This window comes from Nelumbo nucifera, chromosome 4, assembly GCF_055504915.1.
Source record: "Nelumbo nucifera cultivar China Antique chromosome 4, China Antique-T2T, whole genome shotgun sequence".
NCBI lineage: Eukaryota > Viridiplantae > Streptophyta > Magnoliopsida > Proteales > Nelumbonaceae > Nelumbo > Nelumbo nucifera.
The window spans coordinates 94138009-94149490 of NC_142652.1; the positions used below are offsets into that span (position 1 = coordinate 94138009).

The window sequence follows — 11482 nt, forward strand, 5'->3', positions numbered from 1 at the left end:
AAAAATCATTCTCATCCACACCCCATAGGGACAAATCCTGTGGAAAAATTGCTTTCCCCACCAGTCACCATCCACCTCCATGAAAGATCATGGGGCCCACAAATATTTGTCCTTCATATTTTCAAAATAATTATTGTGGCAAGTAAAGACGTAATTTTCTTTCCCTTGCTCTATTTAGAGCCTCGGAGGCCATTGCCAGCATCATATCTCTCTCTCTCTCTGTTCTGCGTGTGTGTGTGTTTTGGGTTTATAACTTCATATGGCGGAGCTTTTGATTGTTGTAATCCTGGCATTCCCTGTTCTGATACTGTCATGGATCTGGAGTGTGGTGTATTCAATTTGGTGGAAGCCCATGAAGCTGGAGAGGAACCTGAGGGAGCAGGGCCTCAAGGGCCCACCACACAGACTGCTTTCTGGAAACCTGAAAGACGAGCTGAGGATGAGGAAGGAAGCATGGTCCAGGCCCATGAACCTCTCTCACAATATTGTGCCCCGTGTTGTTCCCTTCACTCATCAAACCATCAAAACCTATGGTAAGTGTTACAAATTTACAATTTCAGATCGTTTCATTGGTATCAGTTGGTAAAGTTTAATTAATTTAATTGTGAGTTTTAGTTATTTTCGCTCAGTTTGCAAGTAGTACAAATACGGTCTAAAGCCTTATATTTTGTATGTATTTCTACTGTACATATTTGTATTCTTTCAAACTGAGCCTATATTTTTCTTATTTGTAATGGTATTGATCCGAGAGTGATAGGGTTAGATGGGCAGTCCTTTGGAACTACTGTTGGATGGGAAACTTATGTTATTAAGATGTTAAGCTAGTTATCGTTATTCAATAATTCACTTTACTATGGGAAACTTATGGTCCCCATCTTGAGTCCAACAAAGGGTATAGCAACATTATACCTCCATCTTTAGGGTAGGGGTTCAACTTAGATGGGCTCAGGTTGGGCATTTGTCAAAATTTGAAGGAGTGTACGTCCAAAGTAGTATAAAGGCTCAGTTCGTTTTTTGGGAAGTCACTTACCCAGGTAAGTGTTTTTTGAGAAATATTTATATGGGCAAGTGTATTTATCCATGTTCTTTTATTTTCTAGATAAATAAGACAATTACCATTTTAACCATAAAAAGCCATTATTAAAGGGGTAATTTCGTTCCACCAAAGTTTTGGTAAATATCTCCTAGTAGGAAAATTATTTATCCACCTTGGAGATAAGTTACCACTTACTCAATGAAAATAATTTTTTTTATGAACCCCACATAAATCTGAAAAAAATATAAATATTTTGGTCAATAAAAACTAAAATCTCATTGAACAACTTTCCCCTCTAATTGCATCCCTAAATCTTTGGGACAATATAATATCTTTTTTTTTTTAATTTCTTTGTTAATTTTTCCTAATATTCTGTATGTGGTAATGCTGCTGCTTCGGCCCCTATAATAGCAAGGTGTTTTAGTGAGTTAGTGTAGCATTAGGGGGATGCATGTGGAGTTAGTCCCTTGACAAAAAGCCTTTCAATCTCTTCAAGGGAATTTTTTTTTTGGGAGAATGACGGTTCAGCCCAGGGTCAGAATTATTAGGCTCATAGTACATTCAGGGTAGGTGCCAGCTCGGAATTGATGCTAATTCATGGATGGGTATGGGTGCATAGAGTGTGGGTTTTTGACATTTTGAATGTTTATAAATTTGCAGTGGAATTCAGAAATCTGCATCAGGCCTGTCCGTATTTTTCCATTTCTTTTTTGTGCTTTGTTCTTTGAAATAACAATGCACTGAAGGATACATATTCAGCTTGAACGCCAGCCTGAAAAAAGTTGTTGAAGCCTTAAGCTTAGCTGCTCATAAAGATATCTAGTCAAATTTTTTGGGAGAATGACGGTTCAGCCTAGGGTTAGAATTTTTAGGCCCAAAGTACAGTTGGGGCAGGTGCCAGCACGGAATTGATGCCAATTCACGGGTGGGCATTGGTGTATAGAGTGGGGTTTTTGACGTTTTGAATGTTTATAGATCTACAGTGGAATTTAGAAGTTTGCATTGGGCCTGTTCGTACTTCTCTTAATTTTTTTGGACTGTTCAGCTCACTTCAGAATTCTTAGCCCATTGTACAGGCGGGATGAATCATGACCGTGGATTGATGACAAATCCACAGGTAGGATGCGGTTTATAGAGGGGCTATTAATAGATTATGGGAGGTTATAATTTCAAAATTCTGCAGTGGACTGCAGTGTAATTTTCCAATTTTTTTTTTCTTGGTGATCAATAATGTCCTTAATGATGACTTCAAAATAACTCACACATTAATTCCTCCAAGGTTTTTCTATTTATTTATTGGGTGAAATATAAAAATCTTCCCTAAGTTTTTTGACAATCATAAAAACCTCCCCTATATTTTTGTTGTATCAAAAACCTCCCCTATAATTTAAAATGAATCTATAGGTACCTTCCTTCCATTATCTTTTCAAACAAATTGCGCTGACGTACGTAATGCATTCTTTTTTTAAATACCAGTTTTACCCTTAAGATAATCCATCCTAGTGTATATTTACCAAAATACCCTGAACCACATTTTGCTTGGACTATTAAAGGTAGGCGTGCTCACGATTTGGTTACTCAGACCGTGGGCTTATTTTTGAAATCAACTGAAGTTAACAGTTTATGAAAAACCGGTAATTGAAACCAAATCTTAACTGGTTGACCAGTTCAGTTAACCATTGGTTTGATTCATCGATTTTTTATTATTTATAATATATAATATATAATAAATATTAGAAATATATATAAAGTACTATAGTTTAAATAATAAATAATATATTATATATTATAAATATATATTTATATATAATGCATATTTCTATCGTCTCAGGCATGTTTTCTTTTAACACATGAGTTGTCGAACTGGTGCAATAAAAAATTGATGGGCAAGGGATCAAAGATGTTGGATTTGTGACTGAAGATGCTCAGAATGATTGATGATTTTACGAGGAAACAAAGGCGGATTTGAGATTGCAAATAGAATAGAAATGGGGAAGAGTTGGAGAAAAAAAGAAACTAGATTTTCCTTAGAGAGTAATAAGGTCATTTTTGTAATTTCAGTTATTATCGGGAAGATCACTAAAGAGAGATAATTGTACATTTTTTCAATTCTACAGGGGATGTTTTTGTTAACGTAAAAACACAGGTGATGTTTATATGATTGTCAGGAAACCCATGGGAGGTTTTTACATTTTACCCTAATATAGTGGATTAATATATGCTTTAAGTGTATGAAGATCGAGAGAAATAAATCAGTGTCTAGTGGATTAATATATGCTTAGTGTATAAAGATCGAGAGAAATAAAGCAGTGTCTAGTGCTAGTGGATTATTAAGCTTTTGGGGTCTAATTGTCTTAAGATCAAAATCGTCTGGTAGGTATCTTGGTCTATTGTGGTCTACTGGGCTGTTAAATGAAAGATTTTAAACATGAAAGCAAAATTTTAAAAACTGATTCGGAAATGTAACTCCTTTGACCACCGGTTTCTGGGTTAGTGGTTTGACTGTTTGGGCCAAACAGTTCAAGCAGTCTGAGGCGTTTAAGCCTTAGATAGTAGAAGGTTATGAGAAATTGAGAAAAGAGAGAGGTGGGTAGCTGTTAGTTGAGGAAAAGAAAGAAAGAAAGGAAGGAAAGGAGGAGGAGGAGGAGGAGGAAGAGACTATGTTCGGCCGTGGCAACAGATCTGCAAGGGTGGCGTTTCTCTCCGGTCCATTCAAATCTCTCTCATTATTTGATTTTAGATCTGAGATGTGAGATCTGATAACTTCTTTCTTTCTCTCCAATCTCTCTCTCCCAGATATCAGTGAGCTCAGATCTGATATTTTGTCTCAATTCCTCTCTTATCTTTCGAACAGTTTAGCGGTTTGACTGTTCAGGTCAACGGTTTACTGACCATTTTAATTATTTTTTGTAAAATAATGGTTCAGGGCTAAAATGGAACCAGTGGCTTGACCAGTTCCCAAAAATGGTTCGACCGGCCAATTCAGTCCAATTTTCAAATAAAAAAAAAAATGAAAAACTTCATTTTGAAGCTTTTGAACCTTTTGGGACACGGATATTTTGGGCTTTCCGTCTTTTATTGCTAAATGGGAAAAGACCACATTGTGGTCTTCTGAACACAGAAAGACTTGTCAAACACCCTCATTGTTATCCATCATATAATGGGTATAGTAGAGAAAATATTGTGTTTAGAATTTGAAGAGAAGTATGATGAGAAAATATTATAATTAAAAGTTTATCATTGTAATATCCCTCTGACCCCTCCACTTTGCTGATCCTTTTTCTTCAAACTTATGCTATTCTCACTTTTATATCTCTAGGCACTCCCATGTCAGACATTTTTTGTTTAAAAAAAGTAATGGTATTTGCAAGATATAATGATGATCCTCCATTCAACTTCATTCCTTAAACCAAAATTCCAAAATTAGGTCCGTCCATTCACTAGTTTGAATTAATGTTGTTGGACAAATTGAGTTGTTGGTGGGTTGCAAGTTGAGTGAACATGGAATAGGAAATAAAATTAAATCAATAGTAGTTTTATCATATCAAAATTAGTTAATAGAACATACCAATAGACTAGCTTGGTCAAGATTAATTTTGTCATTAAAAAAATAAAAATGGTGCATATAAAATATCCAAAATTATCTGGTGGTGTAGCATTAAGCAAGAGACATTACAGCCTTATTGTTAAATTACCATGCTAAAAAGGCATTTCAATATTATTTGGGTCTTATGGGTTAGACCCCATAAACCGAATCAATTTGGGTTGAGAGCAGATGTGTGTATTTTTCTAATGCCTAATGGGTCAGAAATGGGTCTAACCGAATACAGGCCAAGACACCCATTTACACCTTCATTGCTTGACATGGAAAACCTATAGGCTGCATTTTCCAATGCATATTTATATTGATAATAAGATATAAAAGTACATCAATAAAAAAGAAGTAAATCTGTTAGTGCTTTATTGGAATTTGTGTGTTTGCATCAATACAGCTAAAAATCTATTTGGTAAGAAGGTAAATTTGTGAATGCAAAACTAACCATACTTTACAATATATATGGACCGTTTTACACTCTATATATTTGTATTCACACTTATTTGCATATATCGTTTTCAAAAACAGCCTATATGATTGAGTGATGTTTTGTACTCATCAGATAAATAGCTTATCCAGTGCCGATTTCTTTTTCTTAGAAGATATAGTTTTTGGTTGACAAGTTGTATCGGTTAGTTCCATGACTACTGAACTATCACTTATTTTAAAATGCAGGTAAGATGTCAGTAACGTGGTTTGGGAGAACTCCCAGGGTAAATATTATGCATCCAGAACTAATAAAGGATATTCTTTCTAACAAGTTTGGACACTTCGAGAAGCCCAAATTAAATCAACTCATCAAATTGTTAGCAAATGGGCTTGCAAACTACGAGGGAGAAAAGTGGGCCAAACACCGAAGGATCATCAACCCTGCATTCCATATAGAGAAGTTAAAGGTTTTTTTTTTTAATAATTTCTCCATCCTTCTTTCTTGCTCTACTTAATTTGATTTATAAGTATACTTGTTATACATGGAAAAGAGGAAATACACTAAAAAACTTATCGGCATCACTTAAGAAGAAGTGATTTGTTAAGGGAATAGAAGAAGAATTTTAATGCCTAACCTTAACCCTCTAACGTGGTCATCATGTTGTTGACTGAGTTGACTATTTTTTTTTTTTTTTTTTGCAAGAATGGTTGTGAGCTAAATAGATCCAAAAACTTGATTGGGTGATAGGTTGACATGTCTCATTAACTATTAAGGGTGTCAATGGACTAGTTTTGGATTGGATCCCATCCAGTCCAAAATCAATTTGGACCGGATTGGATGGACCAACAAGACATATTGGATTGAACCAATCCAGTCCAAAATATTTATTAGATTGGATTGGACCTGGTCCATCCATAATAAATTTATATTGGATTGAGTTGGATTAAGCCAATATCTGGTCCATTGATATAAGATAGAATATAGGTGTCAATGGACCAGGTTTGGGTTGAAACAAATCTAAATCAAAACGAATTTGAACAAATTGGATGGTGTTCAGACATTGAATTGGACCAGTCCAAAATGATCCAAAATATTCATTGGACTCAATTGGACCTGGTCCATTTATAATTGACTCACATTGGACTAGATCAGATTGGACCAAATCCAGTCCAATTGACACCCCTGCTATTAACCACTAGTTGAACATTGCAACTTCTCATGTTAGAATGGTATTTATTATAACATTTTTTCTTTTCTTGTTTGGTGTATGTAATAGAGGATGCTACCTGCATTTTATACAAGCTGTTCTGAGACGATCACAAGATGGGAGAAACTGGTTGCCTTGAAAGGTTGCTGTGAATTGGATGTATGGCCTGAGTTCCAAAATTTAACTGGAGATGTTATCTCTAGGACAGCATTTGGTAGCAGCTATGATGAAGGCAGACGAATATTTCAACTTCAAAATGAGCAAGCCAAACTTGTTGTCCAGGCTGCCCTATCCATATATATACCAGGTTACAGGTAGGATATAAGTGTTCCTATTGCATTCAACTGCTTGATTTAATTCAATAATCCAACTTTCTAAGGCTATGTTTGGTTTGAAGGAAAATGCAAGGAAAGGAAGGGGAAGGTAGGGAAAACTTTACACACCTTGTATAAGTTCCGCTGTTTTTCCCTTCTTTTCCCTACCTTTTCCTTCAAACCAAACATAGCCTAAATGTATGATACCGTAACACATGGAACATGGTGTATATTGATGGACACAAAATATGTGATCATGTGCTAAAGTCCTTTTTAACTCCTCTCTATATTTAGTGGTTTCATGCATCTCTCTCTAATTATGTTGTTTTTTAATTTCTCTACTAATTCTATACTCTTTCCATAAAATTTGGTAATTAATATTTTTGCCCCTATCTACCTCTAGCTTTTTTATTGATTATATGGAGGCATTATCTTTTCAAATGGGTTCTATAAAGAATCATGGGGATTTTTCTCTAAAAAAATTTTGAATTGGCCATGGTTCTTGGTGGTTAGAACAAAGGACAATTGGACCAGATATGTAGTTGTGCATGGGAAATAAAGGATATATATGCTACATCTCTCTTATTTTTGGTAGATAGGAATGTTACAGCTCCAAGGTAGTAAATATAATTATCTTCATTATTGTAATCTTGTTTTTGCAGCTTATTACCAACAAAAAGGAACAATAGGATGAAAGAAATTGACAGAGAAGTGAGAGGTCTATTGAGAGGAATCATCAACAAGAGAGAGAAGGCTATAAAGTTAGGGGAGGCCAGTCAAAATGACTTACTAGGGTTACTTCTAGAATCCAATTTTAAGGAGATTCAAGAACATGACAATGCAAAGAACCTTGGTATGAACATTGATGATGTGATAGAGGAATGCAAGCTATTTTACTTTGCAGGACAAGAAACAACAGCAAATTTGCTTGTGTGGACCATGGTTGTGTTGAGTATGCATCCAGAGTGGCAAATACGTTCAAGGGAAGAAGTCTTGCAAGCCTTTGGAAAAGACAAGCCAGATTTTGATGGGCTAAACCATTTAAAAGTTGTAAGTACTTTCTCTATATTTACTATAATAAACTATATATTGCCAATATGCTTCAATATATGAAAGACCCAAATGTTGATGCAATTTAAGAACTCTTATAATCTTCAATTAATTAATGCATGCAGGTAACCATGATTCTGTATGAAGTTCTTAGATTATACCCACCAGCAGTTATACTCACCAGGCATACTTATAAGAAGATAAAACTAGGGGGTATCTATTTGCCTCCTGGAGTAGAATTATTGTTGCCCACAATTCTCATCCACCATAGTAGAGAACTTTGGGGTGAAGATGCACAAGAATTCAAACCAGAGAGATTTTCATCGGGAGTTTCAAAGGCAACAAAGAATCAAGTATCATTCTTCCCATTTGGTTGGGGTCCTCGCATATGCATAGGTCAGAACTTTGCCATGACAGAAGCAAAGATGGCATTGGCCTTGATCTTACAACAATTTTCTTTTGAGCTATCACCTTCCTATGCTCATGCCCCTTACACTATCATAACTCTTCAACCTCAATATGGTGCCCAAATCATCTTACATAAACTATGATATCTTTCACTGTAATACATACATACATATATTACATAACTTTACCCCATTTCGAATCATCTTAGGAGAGATTCAGAAGAAAAAGAATTGGTGTTTGGATGATTTTAATCTATCTTATTTTTGCAACTTAAGAACTTCTCAAGAGTTATAGTACCTTTTCTAATCCATATAGCATATAGAGGAACACACACTTGCATTCTTGTATCCAATGTTCTTAACTTGTCATTGACCTGGCCAATTGGATGACTAGTGACCTATTGGCCCCAGGTGGTTGAACTATTCAGCCATCTAATCCGTTCAACGGGTTACTTAGATTGTTGTATTTATTTGATTCTTTTATGAATGGAGAGGATGAACATCTTTGAGAAGTGTCATTTGTTTAAAAAAAAAACATTTGCTTTCCACATGAACTTAAAATAGAAACTTTAGGGAATCATTCATTTTCTTCTTTTTATGTGCAACCAAACTTATGCTTGTTTTCCCAAGGTGGTATATGGGAAGTTGTTAGTTGTAAACTGTAGCTCTCAATAACAAACAAAAATAGAAACAAACTGGAAAAAAAAAAACCTTGTAGAGAGAAGAAGGGAGAACAAGAAGAGAAGAACGAGAGAAATTGAAAGGGAGGCCTTCTGATCTTATCTGCCACTCCAAACTCCTTTTTTCTTATAAATTTGTTTCTAATTACAATAATATAAGATAAGGACTAAAACACCCCCACGGCCCTAACATGTGGTCTCAACACAAAGAGACAATTTAACTTAAAGAATGGCAACTTAACATAGGCCCAATACTTAAAGGGCCCATTAACTAAACAAAAGAAAGATAACATAACTTAAGCCCATTATACAAGCTTGTCATATAAACAGCCCACAAACTAAACACTCTCCCCTCAAGTTGGGTGTAGATGTTAATCATACCCAACTTGATAACATCATTCTCCATCTTATTCTTTCCAACTTCCTTTTATAAGAATATCAACTAGTTGTAAGTGAGAGGCAATGTAAGGAAGACGCACTTCACCAAATAAAACTCTCTCCCTAATAAAGTGCCCGTCCACTTCTATGTGTTTAGTTCAATTGTGCTGTATTGGATTATGAGTTTTGGTAATGGCAGCTTGGTTGTCACAATAGAGTCTGCTTTTCGACTTCTACTCCAAAATTTTCCAGTAAGAAACATATCTAACAAAATTCAAGGATACCATGAGCCATGACTCTATATTTTTGTTTTTTACTATACCTAGGTACCACCAATTGCATCTTACTTTTCAAAGACACAATGTTTCCACCAAAAGGTACAAAAACCAAATGTTAACCTCCTATCATCCAATGAGCCAACACAATCTGCATTAGTATATGCTATCACCTTCATATGCCCATGGTTTGCATACAAGATTCCTCTACCAGGGTGTTTCATGTGAAATTGGTTGTCTTGGGAACAGGCATATACTAACTAACCACACTAATTGCATAAGATATGTTTGGTCTAATCAAACATAAGTATAATAACTTGCCAACTAGAAAATGAAAATACTTCATTTAGAAAATGAATATAGAATATACTTCATTTAGAAAATGAAAATTTCATTCTTTGACCTAACCACTTCAATTCCCAAAAAATAGCATGAACTTCCCAAATCCTTGATCTTAAATTCCTTATACAGGAATTCCTTTATAGTCTGTTCGGTTTGTGCGATTGGAATGAGAAAATAGGAATATTCGCCCAAGATTCATATTTTCTCATGTTTGTTTTGGGTGAAAGAATGAGATGTGACGAGAAGTAACTTCTCAAACTTTGGGTCATGGGGTCTCACCAAATAGGTGCAACCCCACTGAGAAACAAACTAGTGTGCTAAGAGTAAGAAAAATCTATTGAGGGTGCATTGAAACCTTCATCTCCTACCCTTGCAATGATCAAAACTCTGATCATTGAAACATTCATCTCTAGCAAAGGTAGGGCATCCATTCATCACTTTCATCCCCGTTTCACGCCATTTAAATTTTGTTTTGTATTTTCTTCACCTAAAAATCTCATTCTCTTTCTCCCTCTAGTCGAGTTTAGATCCTTAAATGGTAAGGAGCCAGGTCACTGTCTTCTTCTGGTTCGGCAAAGGTAACGTTGTAGATGTATTCTGTTTGTGTCGTTTCTTTCCATGTGTTTGTCACCTAACGTCCAAGGAGCTCAAAGTTGTCTTCGAAGTTGTCATCTTCATCCTTTGCGAAGGTCCGATCCGTTGTCTTTGAAGTTGTCTTCTTCCCATGTCTTCTTCATCTACTAACCCACTTGTTATTGTTGTTGTAGATCTAAACACCTTCTATTATTATTTTTTTGCTCTAAACCCTTGTTTGTTGTCTAGATCTACTAAACCTAAAGTGGTTTGTTGCAGGTCTAACAAGTATTTAAAAATTTTCATGAGGTATTGGCCTAATGACATAAATTTCTTTTCCAAATCTGTTCTTGGATCAACCAACTCTCAAGTATGAAGTAACTTTCGTTCTTATTCCTATGTTTTTTGATAAAAAAATAAATCAGACTTCTCCCATTTTGATTAGTAGCCACTCAAATGCCATTTTACTTGTATTGTGAAATTGAAGAATCTTGCAAAAATTTTCTCAACAACTAAACATTGGGAAATGGATTTGATGGGATAACTGGTTTCAACAACCAAACACAGATTGACAGGAATGGGAAAATAAATTTCCCTTCATTTCCCATCCTTTCTTGACAACCAAACGGACCATTAGATGATCAATCTTGATTGCATCATTTCCTATCACCACAATGTCACCTAGATATGCTATCAAAGTAGTTAGCAAGTTGCCCTTCCTTTTGATCAAAAGTGTATGGTCAAAATGAGAATAAGAATACCCAAACTTCAACATTGCATCCCTAAACTTGTCAAACCATTCCCTTGGAGATTTCTTTAGTCCATATAAATATTTTTTTTTAACCAAATAGGAGAGTCATATAAACTTCTTCTTGTAAGTCCCCCATTCAAAAAGACATTTCTTACATCGAGTTGGATAAGGCTCAAGAGTATGAAATTGTTAATGATAGTAAAACTTTAATGGAATTCGTTTTTGCCACTAGATAAAAGGTTTATAGATAATCAATTCCATATACCTGGGTATATTGTTTTGCAACCAACCTCATCTTATACCTCTCAATACTACCATCAGCTATGTGCTTAATTGTGAATGGGTGTATATATTTATGCATATTATATATATTTTTATATTATATATATTTTATATTTTATATATATTATAAATTAATAAATATGCATTATAGATAAATAAAGG

General features: G+C 35.0%; 1 protein-coding gene across 1 annotated transcript; it reads left to right on the top strand.

Moving 5' to 3' along the window:
* The first annotated feature begins 200 nt into the window (after window positions 1–200).
* Window positions 201–8551, top strand: LOC104610308 (cytochrome P450 CYP72A616-like). The gene is made up of 5 exons (XM_010276868.2): window positions 201–533; window positions 5307–5527; window positions 6338–6582; window positions 7245–7632; window positions 7758–8551. Exons 1-5 carry the CDS (start codon window positions 260–262, stop codon window positions 8181–8183), a joined length of 1554 nt encoding a protein of 517 aa, XP_010275170.1. The 5' UTR covers window positions 201–259; the 3' UTR covers window positions 8184–8551.
* Window positions 8552–11482: the final 2931 nt, after the last annotated feature.

Excerpts from the sequence above, each read along its gene's own strand:
- LOC104610308 (XM_010276868.2), top strand. The coding sequence starts at position 260 with ATGGCGGAGCTTTTGATTGTTGTAATCCTGGCATTCCCTGTTCTGATA. Across the intron at positions 5,528-6,337 it reads TCCATATAGAGAAGTTAAAG|AGGATGCTACCTGCATTTTA; the intron begins GTTTTTTTTTTT and ends TGTATGTAATAG. Across the intron at positions 6,583-7,244 it reads ATATATATACCAGGTTACAG|CTTATTACCAACAAAAAGGA; the intron begins GTAGGATATAAG and ends TTGTTTTTGCAG.